The following is a 26,765-nucleotide window of genomic DNA, read 5'->3' on the forward strand; positions in this document are numbered from 1 at the left end:
TGGCTGTCATTTTTTAATGAACCCATCTGGTGGATGTGATGAGTAGCACTGATAGTAGCCAGAGAGAACCTGCCCCCACTAAGTGAAGGCAGATAGAATGAAGAGTCTCTGGCCCAAGAGTGGAAGAGACTAGTAGATACTTACTGGTCTTTCTCTTTGAGGAAAATAACCTTGGCTAAGATGTGGTACTTAGGGTATAATAGGGGCATTCGTTGGAAACCTAGCCTGTTTGTTATGGCATTGCTTTGAAGTGATGTTTGATCCTATCATTACTTGAAGTAGTCACAGCATAAGTTTTCCTCCATGGTCTCCCACTCCCTAGGTATTTTCCAAAGCCCTATGTTATTTTATTTTATTTACATGTTCTGGCTCTGGGGAAACCTTTTCCCAGGAACCCGCTCCAGTGTCCCTGTGTACATAGTAGGGTCATGGCTATATGTCCTAGCGCTTAGCCTTTGAAGAGAGACTATTTTTCTCACTACCTTCCTTTATAACTTCTAACATGAATGTCCAACTTTCTAAAATGAAGCAATGCCATCTCATGCCATTAATTGCTAAAATGCACTTGACTCCTTCATTTCAAATCTCCCCATAACCCCTTGTTTTTCCCTATATCTGTTGCTACAAATCCAGGTATTATCTTTGATGCTGCTTCAGATTCCAGTGAGAAATACGGTTATATTCTCATTTGGCAACTTCAAAAAAAAATTTCCAAGGGAGACCCAAGCTTATTCAAAATGATGCTCGGATGATGATTCATTCTTTCATAACCATGCAATTGGATTATTGTAATGTTCTGTTTTCAGCTTTTCAAAATGCCACTGCTCACATGCTTACTAGCACTATTAGAGATTTAAGCAATTTAAATCTTGTTCTCAGAGAACTCCACTGGCTTCCATGCAGAGGAAAAGCATTTACAATTCACCTTGACATATTGGGACTTCTTTGGCATAGTACCATCCAATTGTATTGCCCCCAATCCCTAAACTAATGTTTGCATTTTGTTGGCCATGTACTAATTCCAGATTCTTTTTGTAAGAAAAATGAAGAGAATTTAATTGTTGGGGTAGGAAATGGATTGGCTATCCTGGGTTTGTCTGTAGAGGAAGTATAGGAGGACAATGGCAGTACACATTTATCAGAGTGCCTCACCAATTTGCCCTGCCAATGGAGTAGTTCAGTTGCCATGTCCATTCATTTATAGCATCTTAACTTGAACGGCCAGTTATGGTAGTTTTAAGCTATAGAAACTGATCCACTGGGTTCTAGACTGAAATCACAGACTCATAACTACTATTTTTCTTTAACTGGACCTATTTAATGGAATTTTCCCTGCCTGAGGTTACACAGCAAGCCCCAGATCCACAACCTAAATATCTTTTGAGGATCTGGGCCCAGGTCAGTCCTAGAGCTGGGAATTGAACCGAGGTATCCTGAGTCTAAGTCCAGTGCCTTAATCACAAAGCTCGCTACCTCCTTGCTCTTTTCCTTCATCCCCTTTTCTGTCTAATGTCCCTCCCTTTTTGTTCTCCCTCACCTCAAACAGTTGGCAAACTCTCTAAGGCAACCAGAAATGGCAGGAAGCCCTGTTCCCTTGCTCCTGACTATAGACCTGAACAGTTTTTTTGTTACTGATGCTCCACCTTATATATGGCAGCAGCAAAGTGGAAAGCATTGATCAGAGGGATGGTTTTAGAGGGTAGGGACTCTTCTAAACACTTTTATAGGGAAGTTAGGCTTCTTTGAGGCAGGTAGATCCTAGAAATCTCCCCTTCTGTCCCTGAGAAACTTTGTGCAGAAGTCACTACAGTCCTTGCTTCCTCTCTGGCAAGCTCTAATTAGTGCTGTTCATCCTGTAATTTCATGAGCACCAAAATTCCCCAGGAACACGTCAAATGCTTTAGTAGTGTGTTTAAAAAAAAAAAAAGGCATTTTGCAATGGGAGTGTCAGCAGATCAATTAAAAAAAAAACTTGGATTTTTTTAATAGTGTATATTATTTTCAGTAAATACTTGCTCTTTGAACAGGCATCTAAAAACCTGCAATCCATTGACATAATCTCTTTAATAGGTTGAGAGACTGCTTTTCTCCCTGATATTCCATTTGTAATGCATACCTTTTTTAGCATTAGTAATTCATTTTAAAGCTTTCAGTTTGGTTTTAATGTGTTTTGGATCAGGCCCCAAGTTTCATTTTTCTTCTGCCTGCGTAGGGGATTTTCATGCAGAGGAAGGAAATCAATAATTTGTCACAATACATCAGCTCCCATTTGGTTTTGGAGTGTCTATTCTATCACTGTGGTTATCTGTTCCTTCCTTCTTTTGAGAGTATTTTAGGATAATGAAAATAAGACAACCCATATACCTTTTAATCTTTACTGTTTTACAACTTCTTTTATGCAAATTGTTTTAATCTTTTCTCTATTTTAACCATTTGTAAAATGGATTACCACAAGTCTACTGCTCTATTTATTTCAAAATTAATAACCACTTGGCACACACTCTCTAACAACACAATTGTTACATCTCAAAGGAGTGTATTTTTGTCTGTTCCTCAGGGAATGTTGCTTCCTTTTTAAAATAGGATGGGGCAACTGAAGGAGTTTCTTTCTGAGTGACACATTAATAAATACATTTGTGTAAACCTGCAGAAATCTAACTACCCTAGGATCCAGTCTCCTGTGTTATTTATTCCCATTGGAGTTTTGCAAATTGACTCTTTGCGGGCTTTTAAGGCTTATTGTCTAAAAAACTGAGTTTCCACCCCCTTTAAAGCTATATCCCTTGTATGAAGCCCTGCTAGTGCATTGTCTGTCCCCCACCCTCATCCATGATTGCCTTATTTAAATGACAATATACATTCTTACAAATGTTTTGTCCATAAATTTAGCTCGGAATATCTTTTTACCTGCTTACCACACTCAGAGGCTGCATGGATTGCTGCTTTGTTTCTCTTCCTCTCAGTGTGCTTTAAGAGTTTATTGGACGGAATGTACATCCACGTAGGTCTCACACACACACAGTGTGATGAAACTTGGGTCACAAGAATACTTCTCATGACCCCACATGTATTTGCTTCCTCATGCAGCCACCCCTAGAGGAAGCCGTATAAGTCCTTACTACTTTAACTGCCACTACAGCATTCATTTCTTTAAAAGATCTGAATTGGTTTAGCGTCGTTTTCCTCCCCCCTGGCTCAGGAGCCAAGGTTTTGTTTGTACGTTTCCCTGACACGGATTTATATTTCCCTCTGCACAGGGAACAACGTGGTCGGCTCTTGCATTTTCTGGGCTGCTCAGCTGCCCTCACCTAATGACTAAACGACACAAGCTCGAGTTCAGGCTGCGCAGTGGTGGACCTGGACCTCCTCCCTGGACCCAAGACACGGTCCTTGTAAACATAAACAATCCCTCTCTCATCATGGCAGGGGCGAGGGAAGCCAGGCTAGAGTCCTCTGGAGGGTCGCCAAATACCCGTTCCCGGCGGGTCCCGGAGCCTTCTTTACCTACTTGATTTGTGCACTGTATCACAAAGCCTGGGGGACACACTGGGACCAGAGCGGTTATGGGCGGGGGAAAGCCCGTGCCAGGAAGGCGGCAGCCCCGGTGCACTGATGCCAGCATTTGGGACTGAAGCATGGGGTAAGGAGCATCTCCTGCCCGCCTGGCTCAGCACCGTCCCCGCAGGGAAACACGCCTTTCGCCCCCTGTGTAACGCACCACAGGGGTAGCGCTGCTGCTGGTCCCAGCGCGTGCGTCTCCCCGGGCTTCTCCCCGCCTTGCCCCGGGAGATGGAGGAATTCTCCAGGGTGCTGAACCAGGCAGCCGCGGGAACCGCTCGCCCCGGGTTAGCGAGCCCTAGGCTGCGGGCGTGCGCGGAGGGGGGGGGGGGGAGAGGAAAGCTCCCCCCCCCGCAGCCTCCCGCGCACCTCCTCCCCGCACGTGATTGGCAGCGCTGCAATCTCACCTCAGCCCGGTTGGCGCTTTCCTGGAGCCGCCGCCGATACGAGCGGCGAGGAGGCGCTGACAGTGCAGATCTGCCCGCGAGCCCCCCGCGCACAGACCCGCCCGCGGCCGCTCACCAGCCGCCCCGCCGACTTCCCGCGCCGCGCCAGCTGCCGAGGGAGCGCACCGGCTGAGGCGGCGCCTTCAGCAGCGCCCTGCTTAGCCTCCCTCCAAGCCCGGGCCCCCCGCGGCGGCGGGCTGGTGGGTGTCCGCTCCCGCTCCCGCGGAGAGAGCCATGAAGGGGGGGCGCCTTACCCCGTGGACGATCGCTGGGCTCTTTTGGCTGGGTCTCCTTCTGTTGGCATCCGCTGAAATAGCCGTCTACACGAATCATTTCTGGGTGGAGCTGCACCGAGGGGGCGAGCCAGAAGCGAAGCAAGTCGCGGCCGAATACGGCTTTAGTGGGGTCCGAAAGGTAAGAGCCGCGCTCTGTTTAATTGCTTCGGCAGCTAAGGCCGTGGCGTGGTGCATTGTTTTGATAACAGCCGTTGATGAGATCTCTGCACGCAGTTTATAACACAGCAGGATACATCTGCAGACAGAGCCCCAAGGGCTGTGCGTGTCCCCCCTCCCGCAAATGTTGTCTAATTAAAATGCCCTTCAATTTGGGCTAAGGTCATGCTTGAACGTTGTGGGTCTATGCACCTGATAACTGATAGTTTTCAGAAAGAGAGCAGGAAATCATTTGTTTGAGCACACCCCTCCATCAGCCCAGCTAGCAAGTTAATGTAAAGGAATGAAAACAAATAAGAGCTGTTTTAAAATTGCTCCTTACTTCCTGTGGTGTAACATATTGAAATAGTGGATGTGCAAAGATCCACTACAAGCTACTCATCAGTGGTGACACGATATGATTCAGATCAGTGCTTCTTGGACTAAAAACAAGGAGTTTCCCCGCATGGTTAGTTCAGTACCTACTACATTGCTGTGTAAACATCCTCCAATTTAACTCTCATCCTGAAATAGTACTAAGCAATTTCTGGGACTGAACAAAAGAATGCATGGTGCACACCCATGCGCTTCCTAAAACCTGCATATAGTGATCACTAATTGAAATTGCTTAGAAACTGCACCTCTATAAAAGATTTAAAGGTAACTAACCGAAGGAGCTTACATAATTTACATGTGAGGTTTCACATTTGCTTTGACACTCAGAGCCAGGCTGACAGAGGCATCGATAGTCATGGTCTTCTCTAAGAGCAATGTGAGATTTTAGGACAAGAGAACTTGATAAAAGGTAATGCAGGATCGTACACAGTTATTTGACCTGGAGAACTTGAAGCACCTTTTGACATTGTTTTGTTTCTGGTTGCTGAGAAGTCAACCCAGGCAAACCCCAAACTGGCAATCTCTCCAGATCAAATATTAATTAAACCTAGATGTGGGTCCCTTAATCCAGGTTCACTGAATAATTAATAATAATTAATAATATCATTAATAAATAGATTAAACTAGGGAACAGGTTTGATTAAATGCTTGAGGTCAATACAACGGGAGCAGTCAGGGTAAGGATAAACTCCCAGATGTACACAGGGAGAGGAATTGAGTTAGCATTGCTGCTGCTACTCTGAAACCTGCTCTTTGGTGTTTTTGTTTTCCCAGTAGTTATGCAATAAGAGCCTGATCCAACTTCCATTGTAATGAATGGGAGTCTGGTCATTAACGTCAGGGAGCGTTGGATCGGGCCCTTCCATTTAGATCAAAACCCATGTGTAGTTAGACTGCCTTCTCCAGAGCCACGTACTGCATCTGGGCAGTATTATGGCAGCTCCACTGAGGTTTCATTAGAGAAATGAAGGCAAAATAAATTACCACTTTGGCCTCATTCCAGCTCTGACCGATACTGTGTTGGTTGGTAGTACTGAAATCCTTGTTCTGTCATTGCTGGTGCCTTTTGGAAGTGATCTTATACCTGAGCTTCTGTATACTGCTCGGGTTTGTTGGATGGGACACTTTGGCATCAGTCTCCCCTGTTTTTCCCAGCCTGCTCCTTTGCCACCATGTCCTGGGACCTGTCACTGCTGGTGCTGACTAGTGAGGTTGGGGGTCCCTGGCAGTGTTTATTTTCACCTTTGCTTTTTTAATGTGTATATTCTTATGATCCGGGTGGGGGAAAATTCAGAGGAGAGAGAGAGAAGGAAGTGGGGAAGGGCCACTCTCCAGCAGCCTTGGGGTGAGAGTCCTGATCCTGTCTGAAATCCACAGCTGGGGTTGTGCAATTTCACACATCTCCTTTGCATGTAAAATGACAAAAGCGGTGCCAGGCCACCAGACTAGCCCACAGCAATGTGTGTGCACTTCCAGGAATGACACTCATAAACTATTCTGCTGTGGCTCACACGCTGCTCGGAGAGACTTCCAGGTTATATGATGTTATTCCCAACCAACCTGTGCCTTCTTCCACCCCCTCCATCCCCAACACACTCTCTCTCTCTCTCCCTCTCTCAGCAGAGGAAATATCATTGCATTCTTTAAAACATGTTGCATTTATCAAGTTCTGCAGCAGAGGATAATACAAAGGAGGCTGATTACTATCTTCACTTAGACGGGGGAATCCTCACTATGTCTGGCACAGAGTTTGATAGCTCTGATTCAGTGCTCTGATCTCTGCTTCCTTTTGGCATGTGTCAGCTGCTCTGGTGCTTTTTCAGTATTTGTGAACTCAGAGGACTCTTATCCTTCATGTCTTCACTGGTCTTAGTGTCCTTTCAGACCTTGATTCTTCAAAGGCAACTTTAATGGGACTAAATCAGTGCAAAAAGTTAAAAGAGGGCATATGTAGTGTATGTTTATGCAGAATCAGGGCCTTCGGTTCTAAACTCTTCAGGGTAGGTACCTACAACTGTGGGTACTATATGAATAATAAACAGCCAATTATTTTAAATAGATCTTTTTATTGCAAACTTCTAAATTGTACAATGAAACATACAGAAAATACTAAAAATATTAAACCACAGATAGCACTGATCATGGTTACATCCTTCAACCACAAAGGTTGTTTTTGACAGTCTGATAAATTATTCACTCAAGCCAAATCCTGCCCTCTGTGCTGATGTTGAGTAGCACCTCACTCTGAAAGTAATCACATTTATTTTAATGGTGTTTCTTGCAGAGGAGGTGCTTCTCACTGGGAGTAAAGCTGGTAGAGTGTAACCCTCATTTGGTAATATATTTACTTGGTCTTATATCTGTCTCTTCACGGGCACAGAATACCATATATGTAAATATAGGAGAAATGTGGGAGAGGCTGTTTACCTTTTACATAATTCAGACAACAATTTTTTAAATAATTCAAGGTATTAGTTTCATAGAAGATTTTTAAAAATATCTGATTCAATGTATGCAGGGTTCTTTCATAACTGACACATGAGTTAATATAGCAGGTTGTTTAGCAGCAGATTTCCAGTAAAATGTAACTGAGAAATTTGTAATGAGGGCTAATATTACACATTTTAGCTGTTCTTTGATAGGCCAGACCCCCTTTGGGTAGGTCTTCAATGCAAAAAAAATAAGTGTGTTCTTACCTTTGGTTAGCTAACCCTAGTTAACTAACTCAGGCTGAAATGGCAGTGAAGATGCAGCAACTTGGCTCTTAACTCTAGTCAGAAGTTTAAGTTCAAGCTTTGGATCCCTTGTGGGCTTTAACTCCAGCTCTGAATCTGAGTTAGTTATAGTCCATATTTGGGCACCTAAATAAGTTGCTTGATTTTTTTTCTCGTGCGCAGTGCCCAAGGACTTCAGTGGGAGATGCTTGGTGCTCAGCCCTCCTGAAATCAGGTGCCTAAATATAGATCTGGGACTGTGGCATTAGGCATGGATTCTTGAAAATCTTAACTTGAATTTATCTTATTTCAAATAATCCTAAACTCCCTTCTTTGCTTTAATTACATTTTAATGATGTATTTTGATTTGTAAGGTTGAGAGCTTTCCAGTTTATCTGCACCTTCCTAAAACAACTCTAAAATTCCTCATAAAATGGTCACTCTTATAAACCACATTCATTTCTTCACATTCCCACTCCTTCTAACCCTAAAACATGACATTTAAAAGTGAAAATGTTAAGATGGCTCTTTATTTGCTTTCGAACCCTTGAAGCACTCTTGCATCATGTTTTCACGCTTTTGTCCACAACCCTGAAGGCTAGGAAATGAAAGCTGAGCATCCAGAATCTGGGACTTGAAGAATAATACCAAATATTGTTAGACTCACGATAAAATTGTAAGACTTGGCAACTCTGCATTACGATACTTTGCACAGAAAAGACAGTTACATTATATCATACCCCTGACTAGTCCATTATACAATCAATAAATTGTAGTTGAAAAAAAAGATTGTCACCAAATCTCTATCCACAATGAAGCAGGATTGTTCTATATTTCACATTTCCTAGTGTTCATATTCTCTATTCAAGAAAATTAAACTTTGGCTTATTAAATGAAGCAATATTCACAAAATATCAATGTTTCCACAATAGAGCTTTTCTCAGTACAGATTACAGAAACAAAGGTCACCTAATCATTACAGATTTGTGTGCAGGTTTTTAAGTAAGATCAACTTCGTTTCACATTTTGTTTTCATTAGCTACATATCTCATAGTCATGACAAAATGCCACCATGTCTATATACTCCACCTTCACTCATCTTGCAGTGGTGAAATGCTTTGAACAATCAGTGGTCAGTGTCCTAAAAATCTCAAAACATTTTGTGTTTGCTGCTTCCAAACTGTGGGCCAAATCCTGCATTGGCTGAAAAGATGTAGAAGAGCTGTGCCAATGCAGAAAGCAAAGATACATACCTGAGCAGGCGATTGCTTTGCTCCCCATTTTGCTTAAGACCAGCTGGCTTAGGTGCATGTCTTCATTTATTCCAACAAGTGCTCCACACAGTTTGGGGATTTGCTCTGAGTGCAAGGGTTCAAAAAAGAACTAGATAAGTTCATGGAGGATAGACCTTTCAATGGCTATTTGCCAGGATGGGCTGGGATGGTGTCCCTAGCCTTTGTTTGCCAGAAGCTGGGAATGGATGACAGGATGGATCACTTGATGATTACCTGTTCTGTTCATTTCTTCTGATGCACCTGAAATTGGGCACTGTCAGAAGACAAGATACTGGGCTAGATGGACCTGTGGTCTAACCCAGGATAGCTGTTCTTATGTTCTTATATTCAAGCAGTCCTGTCAATGACTACACTGCACTGCTTGTGGTACATCCCCTTTTCCCTCTTATGAGCTGCCGCACAAACTTGGGAAGCACGGCGTGTGGGCAGGAGTTTGTATGGTGTAGAAATCTAGATGAGTGGCAGACTGACAGATTTGCAGCTTTGGAAGCTCTTTACAACGGGGAAAATCCCCTCCGCTCCCTGTTCCAAAGTGGTCAGGCTCCTTCTTCCTTCTCATTGGTACTGTTCTGTGTTTTTCTTTGAATAAAACCGTAATCCGAGGATTGTTCAGATACCTTTGTGTATACAGGCTTTGAATTGTTTTTAGCTCTGCTCCCACTTCACACCGAATGCTATAAAGATAGTTATCACAGTGGGCAGATCTGGATCAGCCCCTAAATCTTGAGAGAGGCTTTTCTGTGGATACATGCATCAATTATAATGCCAGAAAGGAACATTGGGATCATTTAGTCTGACCTCCTATACAGCACAGGCCACAGATCTTCTAGTAACTCCTGTTTAAACTAGCACATATCTGTTAGAAAAAACATCCAGTCTTGATTTAAAAATTGCCAGTGCTGGATAATCCACCACAACCATTTTAAAATGGTACTGCTGGCTCATTACCTTCACTATTTAAAGTGTGCCTTATTTCTACATTTAAGGTTCAGTCCTGTGTTTTTGTGCACCGAAAACACTCAGTGATTGAAATGGGGAATTTTGCGTGAGTAAGGAATGCAGGATTTGGCTCTTGAGAATTTCTTATCGATTTTACTCAAACATTTAGTGGCCTTTTTGGAGGTCAGCATTCAGCCAGACTTTTACCTGAGCCTCTGTGCATGTACCTTCCCAATTTTTTGTGCACATACCTGTGTCTGCACTTTGCGGGTCAGCGCACCAGTGCCGAGTTTGCACACATTTAGAAAGTGTTGGTTTTGCCTAGGCAAAGTACAGACGTTAGAATGTTTACTATCATGGGAGCAGAGCTTTACTTCTATAAAATGCAGGTGAAAATATATGCAGTGCAAAAGGGGAGACCAGTCTTTGGAAATGTAGGCCTTTGTGTGTGCACCATAGATATGCATTGTTTTAAAATATAGGATCTGTTTCTGCTCGCATGGAAATCAGTGGGCTGAAAATCAGGCCTCAGACTTAAGCACACCCTATTACGAGTTCAATAATCAATTTTAATGGCATCCTATAAGATTCATTCACACAAACATTCCTTCATTATGAAAATAGGAAAACCTCTCATTAAACTATAAACAGCTGCAATCCTCTTTTACACAACCTTTTAAAATCCTGCTGTGCTTCTGGATCAAAATGATCCCACCACTCTGCCACCATGTCAAGGTTCTTTCCCCACTCTGAACTCTAGGGTACAGATGTGGGGACCTGCATGAAAGACCCCCTAAGCTTATTCTTACCAGCTTAGGTTAAAACTTCCCCAAGGTACAAACTTTGCCTTGTCCTTGAACCCTATGCTGCCACCACCAAGCGTCTTACACAAAGACCATGGAAAGAGCCCACTTGGAGAGGTCTTCCCCCAAAATATCCCCCCAAGCCCTGCACCCCCTTTCCTGGGGAAGGCTTGATAAGAATCCTCACCAATTTGTGCAGGTGAACACAGACGCAAACCCATGGATCTTGAGAACAATGAAAAATCAATCAGGTTCTTAAAAAAAGAATTTTAATTAAAGGAAAGGTAAAAGAATCACCTCTGTAAAATCAGAATGGTAAATACCTTACAGGGTAATCAGATTCAAAACATAGAGAATCCCTCTAGGCAAAACCTTAAGTTACAAAGAGACACAAAAACAGGAATATACATTCCATCCAGCACAGTTTATTTTACCAGCCATTAAACGAAAGGAAATCTAATGCATTTCTAGCTAGATTACTTACTAACTAACAGTTGTAAGGCTGCATTCCTGATATATTCCCAGCAAAAGCATTACACAAAAAGCAACTGCTGCAACACTAGGTCCCAATCATTAGAATGCTCATTTACATATCATGGCCCCCAAAATTCCATTAAACTTCTCCACCAGGCCATTTGTTTGATGATGGTAAGGGGTGGCAACCAAGTGATTCACCCCATGAGCTTCCCAAAGGCTTTCCATAGTTCCTGCCAGGAAATTAGTTCCTGCATCTGTGAGGATGTCGGAGGGCCAACCTACCCTGTCAAAAATGTCCAATAGTTCCTGAAACCCCTCGTTAGCCCTAGTGTTGCTTAGAGCTACTGCTTCCAGCCATTGGGTGGCAAAATCCATGAAAGTCAGTGTGTACTGCTTTCCTCTGGGTGTCTTTGGAAAAGGACCAAGAATATCCACAGCTACTCGCTGAAATGGAACCTCAATGATGGGGAGTGGCTGGAGAGGGGCTTTGACCTGGTCTTGGGGTTTTCCCACTCTTTGGCACACCTCACAAGACCGGACATAGGTAGAAACATCCTTGCCCATTCCCTCCCAGTGGAACGACTTTCCCAAATGGTCTTTTGTTCTGTTCACCCCAGCATGGCCACTAGGATGATCGTGGGCTAAGCTTAATAGCTTTACCCGGTACTTAGTTGGAACTACCAACTATCTCTGAGGATGCCAGTCTTCCTGATGTCCATCAGAAAGAGTTTCCTTGTATAAAAGTCCTCTTTCTACAACAAACCTGGATTGATTGGAAGAGCTGAGAGGCAGTGGGTTGCTCTGTGCTGCCGTCCGAGCTCTCTGGAGGCTTTCATCTGCTTCCTGTTCAGTCTGGAAGTGTTCCCTTGATGCTGGAGACATCAGTTACTCATTGGATTGTGGACCTAGGCTTGGTCCCTCTGGAAGTGATGCAGGTGATGGGGCTGTTTCTGTTGATGGTGAACCGCTCTCTGCTGGTGCACTATGTTGGGGTTCAGGCTCTGGCTGAGCCTCTTGTGTAGGGTTATCTGCTGCTGCCGGTGCAGGTTTGGTGGAGCCCTCTGGTGTTGGGGTTGCAAGTACTGGATTTGGTACTGGCAATGGTTCTGGTGCTGGTTGTTCCACTGGTTCTGGTTCTGGGACTGGCTCTGTCTGGGTCTCTGGGACTGGATCCACTACTGCTGTTGCAGATGTGGGGTGGGGTCCGGTTCCATCACCCCTGACGGGGTCCTGGTTGAAGTTTCCGGAACAGAGCTAGGTGTGACAGCTTGCTTAGCCTGGCTGCAGGTGACCATTCCCACCCTCTTGGCTAGCTTCACATGATTGGCCAAGTCTTCCCCCAACAGCATGGGGATGGGATAATCATCATAGACTGCAAAAGTTCATGTTCCTGACTAGCCTTTGTACTGGACTGCCAACTTGGCTGTAGGCAAGTCAAAAGAGTTTGACTTGAAGGGTTGAATCGTCACTTGGACCTCTGGGTCGATTAAATTGGGGTCTACTAAGGAAGCATGGATAGCCGACACTTGTGCTCCAGTGTCCCTCCACGCGGTGACCTTCTTCCTGCCCACACTCACAGTTTCCCTCCGCTCTGAGGTTATCTGGGAGGTATCTGGGCCTGAGGACCTCTGGTGTGATTCTGGTGCAATGAACTGTAATCTGTTGGGGTTCTTGGGCAGTTGGCTTTTACATGCCCCAGCTCATTACATTTAAAGCATCATCCAGCTGGTGGGTCACTGGGGTGGGGTGGGTTGCTGGAGAATAGTGTGGCAGGACGATAAGGTGTCTAGAGTGTTCCTTGGGGTGTAGTTAGGGCCTTGGGCTGCCCCCGGTAGTAGGGTGTGGTCTGAGGTTGTCCCTTCTGGTATCCGCTCCAACTACGACCAGGGTTGTTCCTCTCTCCTCCCTCCACCCGTTTTGTTCTGGTTTGTCCCGCCTCTCTGGCGGTCTGGGACTGTTCGTATTGATCAGCATAAGAAGCAAGACTTCCTGCTGAGTCCATTTTCTTATCCCATAAACACTGTTTTATATCATCCTTGGACATATTTAGGAATTGCTCCTGTATCATCAAATCCCGCATTCCTCCAAAGCTAGTTACAGCCCATCTGTTGAGCCATTTATGAAACAGATCTGTCATCTGGTTTACATAAGCCACATTACTTAGTCCAGGTCCTCTCTTAAGGGCTCTAAATTTTACTCTGTAAGTTTCAGGTGTAACATGAAATTGCTTTAAAACGAAATCCTTGAATTTATTATCATCAGAAGTGTCATCAATAGGCATCTTATTGAATATGTCCAGAGCTCTTTCAGTCAATTTTGTGACCAATATGGTCATCTTGTGAGCTTCAGGAATTTTATGGAGTGTGCACAGTCTCTCAAAGGTGAGAAAATATTCAGCAATATCACTGGATTCATCATACTGTGGACATAGTCACTCCCATTTGTGGATTGTTGGGTAAGAATGGTTAGGGTTATCTGGTATATTCTGCTGAACCTTTGCCTTCCCTATCTCCAGTGCATTCTTTGTCTCTTTTCCCCTCTCCTCCATTTCTTTTTCCCTTGCCTCCATAGCTCTCCTGTGGGCAGCCTCCTGGGCTTTTTCTGCCTCTTTTTCTGCCTCCATAGCTCTCTGGTGTTCCTTTTCTTTCCCTTTTGCTTCCAGTCTGGTTAACTCCAGTTTGTGTTGTGCCTTGCTTTCTGTCATCCTAGCCTCTCTGTTTTTAACTAACTTTACACCTGAGAGTTAGAAAGAAAACAACAAAACAAACAAAAAAAACCTGGCTTGTAAAATTTTGCTGTGCTGTAACCTGATACCTATGTTTTTTTTCCTGATAGTTCTTCTCAGCCTACAGAAAAATCCATTTGTTATGCCTGCTGCTCTGTCCCCCAGCCAGAGAGACAGAATTTACAGCTGCAATCCTCTTTTACACAATTTTTAAAATCCTGCTGTGCTTCTGGTTCAAAATGATCCCAAAATGATCTCAAAATGATCCCACCGCTCTGTCACTATGTCAAGGTTCCTTCCCCACTCTGAACTCTAGGGTACAAATGTGGGAACCTGGATGAAAGACCCCCTAAGCTTATTTTTACCAGCTTAGGTTAAAAACTTCCCCAAGGTACAAACTTTGCCTTGTCCTTGAACCCTATGCTGCCACCACCAAGCGTCTTACACAAAGACCATGGAAAGAGCCCACTTGGAGAGGTCTTCCCCCAAAATATCCCCCCAAGCCCTACACCCCCTTTTCTGGAGAGGGCTTGATAAGAATCCTCACCAATTTGTACAGGTGAACACAGACGCAAACCCGTGGATCTTAAGAACAATGAAAAATCAAATCAGGTTCTTAAAAGAAGAATTTTAATTAAAGGAAATGTAAAAGAATCACCTCTGTAAAATCAGGATGGTAAATACCTTACAGGGTAATCAGATTCAAAACATAGAGAATCCCTCTAGGCAAAACCTTAAGTTACAAAGAGACACAAAAACAGGAATATACATTCCATCCAGCACAGTTTATTTTACCAGCCATTAAACAAAAGGAAATCTAATGCATTTCTAGCTAGATTGCTTACTAACTAACAATTGTAAGGCTGCATTCCTTTTCTTTTCCCGGCAAAAGCATCACACAGACTGACAAACCCTTTGTTCCCTCCCCCTCCAGATTTGAAAGTATCTTGTCTCCTCACTGGTTATTTTGGTCAGGTGCCAGCGAGGTTATTTTAGCTTCTTAACCCTTTACACGTGAAAGGGTTTTTCCTCTGCCCAGGAGGGATTTTATAGCACTGAATGCAGAAAGGTGGTTACCCTTCCCTTTATATTTATGACACATGTGAATAACTCTTCCAATAAATGGAGGGTTTTAAAAACAATGGGTCAGACCCTCAACTGGCATATATTGGTCTAGCTCTATTTACTTTAGGTGAAGAGCAGGCCCAATGAATGTTGCCTAAGACATGCTATAGTTTGGTATGTAACCACAGAGCCTTCCCCAAGTGCACGGTCAGCCCAGCTAACTGGGCAGTGCCCTGGGGAATTCTGTGGAGATGAGGAATGTGACCTCACAGGCAAAGCTGATCAGTGTTCACCACTACTGATTTGAGGCTACATTAGCTCTGCCAGCTCTTGGGATTTGTAGATTGCCTTTGAAAGGTGGCTCTATTAGAACTTCTCCCACTGATGTGACCCCCTTGTTTCAGAGGTTTCATGTCCTCCTATGAAGGAGCATCTTGAGAAAGGTAAGCACCTAGGCCTGGATGCATACATTTTTAGGTGCCTAGAACATTACTGGGATTCACAAAGCCTGAGGTAAGCACCTGGGCTCCCTATGTAACAAATGGGGGGAAATATGTACCTTAGACTGTGATTCACAAAAGTTAGTATGGCTAGGTACTGAGCTGCCTAAGTTACCAGTGGGAGATGCTGGCCAGAGGGGTGTGTGCTCTCACCAACAGCTAGGGGACAGCCACTCATCAACATACTCATTCCCCACCCACCTATCCCACCAGTGAAGGGGGGCTGACCAGCCGCCAGATGCCTCAGGATGACCAGCCTATAATCACAGCTGTCTGTGGAGACCAAAAGCCACCTGCCTGCCCCCTGGAGCTGCTACTGTGAGGAACAACTGCCACCTAAAGAAGCCTCCATGATAAGGTGATGGGTTGAGGAGCCCTGGCCGAGGAGTGGAGATGAAGGATTGGTGTATTGAATTGAGGTTGGTGAGAGCCTGGAATAAATAGACTGTAAGGGGGAGTAAGTGTGGAATTTTTGGGAAGGGAAGAAAGAAGAAGACATTAGTGGATATTCTGTGGGCAGGAGGGTGCAGGGAGACTATTTTAACCAGGGAGCACCATGTGTTATGCCATCAGAGGCTGAATTTTTTGACGGAGTTCCTTAACATTTTGTGATACAGCATAGCCCACTGCTCTTTGGCCTGACCAACCCTCACACTTCCCCTTCCTTACCAGAGCTCAACCAAACCCACTGCAGAGCTTTGATTTATAGCATGCAGTGAGCTCAACCCCCGTCCCAAATCTTTGCTCTCCCCTTCCTGCCTCTAGGTGACATAACCATTACAGTTCTGCTATGGCTGGAGACTTCTGTGCTCACATGGGTTGTGTCAGGATGCGCTACCTGAGGTGATAGGGTTGATACAGATGAAATAGCTCTTTCTATTTCCTTTATTTTTACCCTACCTATTCCAGTACTGGAGTTTCTTTAGATTATTTCCTTCTTGGGTCTAGGCCACAAAGTCAAGATTTCAATACCAGAACTGGATAAACCCAGATCAAATTGATGATCCTCGACATCAGTGGAGTTACACGGGGGCTGAATGTGTCCCAAAGTGCTGACACTGCAGTGCTGTACAGAAGAGGGATTGTTGCACTTTTAAAAATGCTGTCTTTTGAGAGAAGCATTGAACTCTGGCAGCAGGCCAGGTGGAAGTTAAAAATCCCACTGCAGTATGGAGAAAAATAAGCACCAAGGGGACAGGATGGTGTAGATGAAATAGAGCCTTTAGGGCAAAGGTTCAAATCCAGCATAATTAAATAATGATGGGTGTAAACTGACAGTCACAGTCCAGATCCTAAGGATAAGTGATTCTATCACAGGACCAACAGCATGTTTGGTATTAATTTGTAGGCAGACTTAACTGAGAAGCTGTGACACTTTGGGGTTGAACCCAGACCAGTAAGGAGTTGTCACTGCCTACCCTGTAGGTCTCTGTGCTGTGCAGCTTTGGTTCAGATCCCTGTTTTCAGCACAGTGATCTCACCGTGGCTTCCACCAGCCTGGTTACTTCTTGCAGGGTGACCCCAACAACCCTTTCAGCCCTGAGTGTCCCCCCCAAACCATCTCCTCTGCAGAGCTCAGCCCCTCTCACTGTAGCAGTCACAAAACCGTATCCAGGTCACTGCTCCTTTACAGACATTGTCCACAGCACCAGCCAGTTAGTTTGGTGGAGGATTTTACCCGTCAGTTTGAAACACTGCACTGAGATGGTTGTGTAATCAAACAAGATTAAGTTTATTAACAGAGAACAACTATTTAAGTAATACCAAGTAAAAGGCATTGGGATAGAAATGGCTACAAACCAGCAAAAGTCAAAATATGCTTCTGAGACTAAAATCTAACTTAACAAGCTAGAATCCTTTGTTCAAAGTCATTTCTCACCACAGTTCTTTCAGCATAGCTGGTCAGTACTTAGCCAGGATCCAACACACAAAGCCCAAAGCGCTTGCTTTCTTTGACGCTTCAGGTGAAGGATGCTAAAATAGTTCTCTGTTTCCACTTGTATCTCCCAAAGTGCATTGACCTGGTTACAAGGAGCAGGAAGGCTTCCTGTTGTTCTTCCATTTCTGTGGGTTTCCCATCCCCCAGCTAATTTGTATGTAAATGGGGCTTCCATTGTTTTGATTCCATAACGCTTGATTTACATTGGAGACAGGTAGATAGCTGCCTTCTCTCCTGTCTGTTTCTCCCAGCAGTCCCAGAGTCTAAAGCATAATATCAGTGAGTATCCATAATTCCCTTACATTTCACAATGATCTTAATCACCAGTGTCCCACAGGCTATCAGAAAAGACCGTACTCAGGGCTGGCCTTATCAGAGGTGAACTGAGGTGGCCACCTCAGGTGCCAGACTGTGGGGGTGGGGGTGCGCCACTAGGAACCAGAGTGTAGAAAATTGTGTCTGCTGCTGGTGCATATGTATTCTCTCTGCTGTAGATGCACAGAGATGGTGGAGTGCTGTGCTGGAGGAAGGAGGGCTCAAGAGACATAACAGGCAGGCAGGAGAAAAAGTGAGAGGGAATAACAGAAAGCATCAGGAGCTGCAGGGAGAGAGAGGAGGAGGAGCCTCTTATGTACCTCTCTAGCACCCCCAGGAGCCTGGACTGATTAACACCAGCTTCTCAGGGAGCTTCCTGTTTCCTGCTGCTTCCCTGAACCCAGTTGAGGAGAGTTTAGTTCTTTAAGTCTAGATGATCCATGACCCACTTGACCCACTTGAGCAGTAGCCTGAGGGACTTCCTTGTACTGCATGGGCCACAGCAAATTAAAAACTTCATGTTCCCCAAAGACAATGAAAATAGAAGTTTCCATCCAACACATTACTAGCGTGAAATCCCAAATGGTGACAAAGTGGAGAGGCCATGGCTTATATACTCAAAAACCCAAAATGCTGCATACTGTTTTTATTGCAAACTCTTCCAGTCTAATGTTCTAGCCACCTTGGGTTCTACAGGAACAAAGGACTGGACGAATCTGGCTAGAAATCTGGCATGCCGTGAGAAGGCAGCACATCACCAGAGAGCATTCCATGTGTAGAAAAAGCTTGAGATGAGACAAAGGTTAAAGGTCACCATAGATGATAAGCATCAAGAGAAGATTGCATCAGAGTCTCTTTACTGGCAAAATGTTCTGAAAAGGCTCACTGCCATTGTGAGAATGCGTGCTACCCAAAACCTAGCACTGTGTGGCACTTCAGATCAGCTGTATGTGCCAAACAATGGAAACTTCCTTAAAATTGTGGAGCTGACAGCTGAGTTTGATGCCGTACTCCAGGAGCATCTAAGAAGAGTCACCACCCAAGAAATGTACACACACCACTACCTTGGAAAAACAATTCAAAATGAGATGATACAGTTACTGGCAACAAAAGTCAAACAGAAGATTGTGGCAGATCGGAAGTCAGCAAGATATTACTCTGTTATTCTGGACTGCACACCTGACATCAGCAATACGGAACAAATGACTTTAATGGTGCATTTTGTAACAACAACAACAGAACCTAGTGAAAATGTCCCTGCAATGGTGACTGTCAGAGAGCATTTTCTAGAATTTATTGATACTGATGATACTACAGAAGCTGGTAAGACAAATGTGCTTCTTAAAAAGCTGGAAGATATGGGAATTGCGATAGCTGACACGAGAGGTCAGGGCTACGATAATGGTGCCAACATGAGACGAAAGAACAGAGGAGTGCAGACACAGATCTGAGAGTTAAACCCTTGACCTTTCTTTGTCCCATGCAGTTCTCATTCATTGAACTTGGTGGTCAGTGATGCAGCATCAGCTTCTAGTGAGGCTGCTGAATTTTAATGTAATTCAAAGCATCTATGTATTTTTCTCTGCATCAACTCATCAATGGCAAATTTTGAAGCAACATCTGGGAACATCCTCTCTGACACTGAAACCACTGAGTGCCAAATGATGGGAAAGTCGTGCGGAGGTGATAAAGCCTGTCAAACACCACATTGGGAAGATAGATGATGCCATAGTTGCCGTTATGGAGGATAATGCTATGACAGGAAGTTTGAGGGAGAACAGTGGCAGAGGGAAATGGAATAACCAGATACATACATAACTTCAAACTTCTGTGTGGCTTAGTGTTGTGGCATGACATACTGTTTGAAATAAATGTTGTAAGCAAGAGACTCCAAGGTATTGACCTTGCTATATCTGGAGCAATGGAACAACTGGACAAAGCAAAGTCATACCTCCAATCTTACCAGTCAGATGAGGGATTTCAAAATGTTCTGAAGAGTGCACAGAAGTTGGCAGAGGAACTTCACACAGAAGCTATTTTTCCACCCATTCAAGAATACAAGAGTCACCAAAGAAGAAGATATGTTGATTACGAGGCACGGGATAATCCCATAAGAGACCCCAAACAAAATTCAACCAGGTGCTGGATTGTGCAATACAGTCAGTTGAAGAACGTTTCATGCAGCTCAAGGAACACAGCAGTATATTTGGGATGTTGTATGATATTCCAAATCTCCTCACTATACCTGTACACCAGCAATGCAGGGCACTAGAGACAGTGTTGAGACATGATATGTGTGATATTGATGCGAGTGATTTAGGTGATGAACTGAAAGCCCTTTCAAGATACATTTCAGCAGGGTCAACTCCAAAGGCTCTTCTGGAATATATGTGCACAAATAAGATGACCACCCTCTTTCCAAATGCTTTTGTTGCTCTGCGCATATTCCTAACACTTCCTGGAACAGTTGCCAGTGGAGAACGCAGCTTCTCCAAGCTGAAGTTAATAAAAACACATCTATGCTCCACAATGACACAGGAGAGGCTGGTCGGCCTTGCAACCATCTCAATAGAGCATGAGCTGGCCCAGGTTGTGGACCTTCAGCAGGAAGCAGTTCAAAACTTTGCAACCAAGAAGGCACGGAAAGCACCACTTTGATTATTCAAACAGATAAAAATGCCAGTGTTTACTATGCAGACAAGAAAAGTTACGTTTGCTACTCAGGCGTTTGAAAGTTAAGTGTTACTTAAAATTTTTGAACAAGGCATTTTAAGTTGTTAGTTCTCCTTTATTGGGGTAGGTAGCAGAGCAGTACCATGAGAGGAGTAGAACAGGAAGAAGGCAGAATTGAGACCTTTCAAAGTTTTGGCCCAAGCGAGGGGGCATGCGGGGCATTATTTGAGCTCCCTACCTCAGGTGCCAAAATGTTGTGGGCTGGCCCTGACCTTACTTGATACACTTTTATAGTGCAGTAAAATTACAGTCAGTTGATTCAATTGCTTATTTTTGGGTTTCAGACCCTCTCTTCTTCCTCTGGGGTGTCTGGACCCCAAGTGTCAGAGGCCAAGGACTGAATGGACTTGGACACTGACCTACTGTCCCAGTGCTAGACTTGATCCTTCCAAACCAGGACTGAGGCATTGTGGAGATGCTTGAATTTCTGTTGCGCCTCAGAGATCTCCAGAGCTGCCAATCTGCTACCTTTCAGGAGAATCAACTTCTTTTTAAGTGTAGGCGATAACCTGGTGTCCTGTACAGTTTTTTCCTCACTCAAACAAATTGTAAGGTATAAGGCCTTGCCTATATGTAAAACATTTGCTGCTTTAACTATGCTAGCATTGTTTAAGTGGCAACAAAACAAAACAAAACCAAAAAACCGTAGTGTTTGTTGCTATATCAGTGTAATAAAAGGACTTATTCTGGTATAGCAAAATGAAATGAGCTATTTGGGTGTAAAGCACCTTTTACCTGTATAACTGTGTCTGCACTAAGGCTTTTACCAGCATAACTATCTCTAAATAAAAAAAATCACACCCTTTACTGACATAATTATACTAGCAAAACTTTTTAAGCATAGACCAGGTATAGATTTACTATTTTACAGGAGCTTATAGTGAAAGCTATTTCTGCTCAAGCATTTACAGGATTATTCTAAAAATCCCTAATCATTGCAGCTCAAATTTCAAATAGTTACAATGAAGTACTTGCAAAGTAGTTGCTGCATTATATCTGGAAATTTCTTTGGTGGATTGTTTCAAGTAACAAATCCTGAGAAACTTGTCAGCTGCTCAGAGACAATTTCACTGACCCAAAAATAAGCTAAATTAATCAAATTATTGGGTATGATTCAGTCAGCTGTAATTAAAAATATCAAACATCAGAAACCCATTTGTGAAGTTTCTATTTGTAAAATAATATCTTGGTAATTGCTGAAAGAATCTCAATTGCAAAAATGCTGTGCAATGTGTTATCGGTATAATTGATCTTTTTCCTGTACTATCCTCCTAGTCATTTCTAAAGTATATTATGAATTGTGTCAGGTCCCCAGAGGGCTTGGATACACGGTGATTTTATAAAGGCTGTAGTGACCTGGCTGAGGGGTATGTATATCTTTCTCTCTACTGGCAGGAATAAGAACTCAACTCTTTGTCAGTCTCTCTACACGGGATTTTCACAAGTTGCTAAGGAAGTTTGGAGTTCAGCTCTTAATGTAAATCAATGAAAACTGGGTGTTTAACTACCTTGGCTGCTTTTGAAAAAAACCATTCATAGAATATCAGGCTTGGAAGGGACCTCAGGAGGTCATCTAGTCTAACCCCCCTGCTCAAAGCAGGACCAATCCCCAATTTTTGTCCCAGATCACTAAATGGGATCCCAATCTTTAAAAAAGGGAAGAAGGAAGATCCTGGGAACTACAGGCCAGTCAGCCTCACCTCAGTCCCTGGAAAAATCATGGAGCAGGTCCTCAAAGAATCAATCCTGAAGCACTTGCATGAGAGGAAAGTGATCAGGAACAGCCAGCATGGATTCACCAAGGGAAGATCATGCCTGACTAATCTAATCGCCTTTTATGATGAGATTACTGGTTCTGTGGATGAAGGGAAAGCAGTGGATGTATTGTTTCTTGACTTTAGCAAAGCTTTTGACACGGTCTCCCATAGTATTCTTGTCAGCAAGTTAAGGAAGTATGGGCTGGATGAATGCACTATAAGGTGGGTAGAAAGCTGGCTAAATTGTCGGGCTCAACGGGTAGTGATCAATGGCTCCATGTCTAGTTGGCAGCCGGTATCAAGTGGAGTGCCCCAAGGGTCGGTCCTGGGGCCGGTTTTATTCAATATCTTCATAAATGATCTGGAGGATGGTGTGGATTGCACTCTCAGCAAATTTGCGGATGATACTAAACTGGGAGGAGTGGTAGATACGCTGGAGGGGAGGGATAGGATACAGAAGGACCTAGACCAATTGGAAGATTGGGCCAAAAGGAATCTGATGAGGTTCAATAAGGATAAGTGCAGGGTCCTGCACTTAGGACGGAAGAACCCAATGCACAGCTACAGACTAGGGACCGAATGGCTAGGCAGCAGTTCTGCGGAAAAGGACCTAGGGGTGACAGTGGATGAGAAGCTGGATATGAGTCAGCAGTGTGCCCTTGTTGCCAAGAAGGCCAATGGCATTTTGGGATGTATAAGTAGGGGCATAGCGAGCAGATCGAGGGACGTGATCGTTCCCCTCTATTCGACATTGGTGAGGCCTCATCTGGAGTACTGTGTCCAGTTTTGGGCCCCACACTTCAAGAAGGATGTGGATAAATTGGAGAGAGTCCAGCGAAGGGCAACAAAAATGATTAGGGGACTGGAACACATGAGTTATGAGGAGAGGCTGAGGGAGCTGGGATTGTTTAGCCTGCAGAAGAGAAGAATGAGGGGGGATTTGATAGCTGCTTTCAACTACCTGAAAGGGGGTTCCAAAGAGGATGGCTCTAGACTGTTCTCAATGGTAGCAGATGACAGAACGAGGAGTAATGGTCTCAAGTTGCAGTGGGGGAGGTTTAGATTGGATATTAGGAAAAACTTTTTCACTAAGAGGGTGGTGAAACACTGGAATGCGTTACCTAGGGAGGTGGTAGAATCTCCTTCCTTAGAAGTTTTTAAGGTCAGGCTTGACAAAGCCCTGGCTGGGATGATTTAACTGGGAATTGGTCCTGCTTTGAGCAGGGGGTTGGACTAGATGACCTTCTGGGGTCCCTTCCAACCCTGATATTCTATGATTCTATGATTCTATGGCCCCAGCAAGGATTGAACTCACAACCCTGTGTTTAGCAGGCCAATGCTCAAACCACTGAGCTATCCTCCTGTAGTGCTAAAGTTGTAGCTCAAGTGGGGAGGGTTTGTACTTTGGATTAGGAGTATCTGAATTCTATCCCTGTTGTTGCAAGAAGTTCTACATGGCTGTCATGTGCAGTTTAGCAGCAAGCATGAAATCCTTGTTGACCATAGATTTGTTACATGGTTATGAAGCTGAGTCCATCCAGTTGAACTCCTGTTGTCTTCAGTCAGTATTGGAGGCTTAGTGATAATTGAATAAGGAAACTGGGGCCTGGCCCATTATTCTCACATATCATTTATTTATCCATTTGTATTTTGTGTGTCTACAGTAAGTGGGGATATTTCTCATTTTTACACCCAGAACAGGAATAACTAGGACACAAAGAGATTTGTCATGTATTATCAACCTTCCCCAGTAAATTTCCATGTAGAGGTTATGTTCTTAACTTACTTCATTGCCCACCTAAAACAAATGAAAAGAATGACCTAAATGCCCATATATAACCTGTTTTCAGGCAGCAAATGAGTGTTCCAGCTACCCATGACTGAACTAGAGCATTTACTCACCTGTTCAGTAGAAGGTAACTATGCAAGACCACACTCTATTATGGCCAAAATTATATAATCATGATTTAAAAACCTGAAACAAAATAACATTTAAAGTTGTAAAAAAAATTCTTAATGAAAAAAAAAAACGGAGAGAGAAATGGACAATATTATTTGGCCTTGTTTGGATATTAAGCTAGAGCCAGATGGTAGAGTCTCCGATTCTTCCAGGTACCTAAGAAAAGAGAGTATGTATTATGCGGCCTACTCTACATGTGCATTCTGTAGCCATTCTCTTATCTTCTCATACAATCTTTGTGGAAGTGCATGTGTGAAATTAATGAGTCTCTTCACAGTTATGATTCCTAGACCATGAGCTCTCTGGGGCAGAGACTGCCTTTGTTTTACTAGTTTGTACAATGCCTAGCATGATAAAAATCCCTGACTAGGACTTCTACATGTAACTGCAACATAAGTAATTAATCATACATTTCTGTATTATGCACATATCATACTTTTCTTGATCACTAAATGTCTAGTTATGGGCCTGAGCCAACCCCCACTCAGTCTGAACCTCTAAATTTGGGTTGGAGGTATTCAGAATCAGAACCCAGATCTAAACTCAGTTTTGTTAAGGCCTCTGTTATTACAATGGTGGATCCAAAACCCCTGATCCAAACAGGCCTGAAATTTTGGGTGTTTGAGATCCAGATCCACATTTTTGCATTGAGAGCCAATCTCAAAAATCCCACAAACAGCTGTTTTCTTTCTCTCAGACACATATAAAGTCAAATTCTTTCATACATTTACAAAACACAGTCTGTCTGTCTTTCTTGAATGTGTCTTACATCCAAAGCGCATGGTACCCCAGTAGAGTTTTCCAGGATCTAAAGGCTGAATCATGCTGCGTAGCTAATTAAAAGCCTACATTTGCCTCACTTGATTGATGTAATTTAAGAAAGATAACGTATCAGCACATACTAGATTAACCTCAGTTTATGATGGCAATAAACTGCTAACATTTATTAATTGGTATTAACAAACAATAAAGTCTTATTCTGCAGCTGCCTGAAAAATCAGTAAGCAAGGACTTTTGATGGTGGGGTGCCATTTCCCCCCCTTTAACCTACAGCAGCCGTGAGTTTAGTTCATCTTCTTTGTTTCTTCCAAGAAGAAGCTCTTAAATCTACTGTGATTCCTGACAGAGGGCTAGATGCTCTGTTATACTGGTGCAAATCTGGAGTAACTCCCTTGGGTTCTAATGAATTACTTCAGACTCATGCCGGTGTAAATGAGAGCAGAATTTGGCCAGGAGTTATAATGTGACAATGCTAAAGAATCTCAGTAAATCACTTTCTTCTAACACTAAACAAGAAACTTTAATAGAATGAAGAAAACAGCCTTATCTCTGAAGCCACCTCTATATGAATTCTGGGGCAAATATGGTCCCAGCTTTCACCAGATCTAGTCTCTTTATTATGCAAACAACAAGGTCACCTGCATCAACAAAGAAAAGGGAGGAAAGGTCATCTAGCCAAATTAGCCTTTGCTAGGAGTGGGCTGTTGTTTTCGGTGATACCATTCCTGCTTCGATAGGAATATATTATGTACCCCTAAATTCTGAGGAGATAAATTGCTAGGAGAATTGCTTAAGCTTAGTAACATGGCTTTTCCTTTAGGCAGATGTGGCTGTTATGATGAGGAAATTGCTGTCATGTATTATTTAAATTTTAAAAAATATTTATGAATATCTATTACCAGACAAGCACCGGAATATGTGTATATTATGATTATACTTTGCACTTAATATTTTCAAAGCATTGTACAAACATTTGTGAATGCTAACAACAGGTGACGTAGATAAATAAGTATTATTACCTCTGTATTACAGGCAAGACAACTGAAATGTAACGAGGTAAATTATTTGATTTGTAGAGGCTCTAAGCACCTGCAACTGTCATTGAAGTCCGCAGGCATGGTGGTTGCTTGGCACATCTGAAAATGAGGCATATGTACCATGGCCAAGTTACAAGTGAGTATCAGAGCCATGATTACAAACTCAGGTGCTACAGCGCAGGTTCAGTCCAGTGGCGAGAACACTGTCTCTCTCAAGCAATGATTCATTATAATGGTGCAGCAGCACTGCTGTAGTTATAGGTTGGGTCTTGACTTCTGTTTAAAGGCTGACCTTGCTAAATTCCGAAGTACAAATCCTTAGTCAAATTTCTTGATTCTTAGTGTGCCTCAGAAGGGTGCAGGACAGGGTTAGTGACCCAAATGTGGGATCATTTGAGCTAGTGGTTGCGGTGATATAAGCCAGGAAAAATAGCCATTTTGCAAAAAATGCTTTTTTTTTTTTTTTGCACAGAGCTAGAGATCAAACTATTGATGTAAAGCAGGCCAAAAGGGCCTCAATCTGTTGAATTTTATCCAAGGTAGTCCATGATACACACTAAATCAGTGAACGTGATCTATCTTGACTTTAACAAAGCTTTTGATACGGTCTCCCACAGTATTCTTGCCGGCAAGTCAAAAAAGTATGGATTGCATGAATGGACTATTAAGTGGATAGAAAGCTGGCTAGATTGTCGGGCTCAACAGGTAGCGATAAACGGCTCGATGTCTAGTTGGCTGCCGGTATCAAACGGAGTACCCCAGGGGTCGGTCCTGGGGCCCGTTTTGTTCAACATCTTTATTAATGATCTGGATGATGGGATGGATTGTACCCTCAGCAAGTTCGCAGATGACACTAAGCTGGGAGGAGAGTTAGATAGGGTAGAGATAGGGAAGG

At 43.5% G+C, this 26,765-nt stretch overlaps 1 protein-coding gene across 2 annotated transcripts in view; it reads left to right on the forward strand.

Moving 5' to 3' along the window:
• The first annotated feature begins 4,015 nt into the window (after nucleotides 1-4,015).
• Nucleotides 4,016-26,765, forward strand: part of PCSK2 (proprotein convertase subtilisin/kexin type 2) — a 195,428-nt gene continuing 172,678 nt past the window's right edge. Inside the window, exon 1 of one of the 2 annotated variants that reach the window (XM_084623070.1) lies at nucleotides 4,016-4,418. In XM_084623070.1, coding sequence (XP_084479196.1) covers nucleotides 4,239-4,418 — 180 coding nt within the window. In that variant the 5' untranslated portion in view covers nucleotides 4,016-4,238. The remainder of the gene's footprint in view (nucleotides 4,419-26,765) is intronic. The other variant, XM_084623069.1, reaches the window with a different exon arrangement.

Source organism: Lepidochelys olivacea (assembly GCF_965140295.1).
Source record: "Lepidochelys olivacea isolate rLepOli2 genome assembly, chromosome: 3".
NCBI lineage: Eukaryota > Metazoa > Chordata > Testudines > Cheloniidae > Lepidochelys > Lepidochelys olivacea.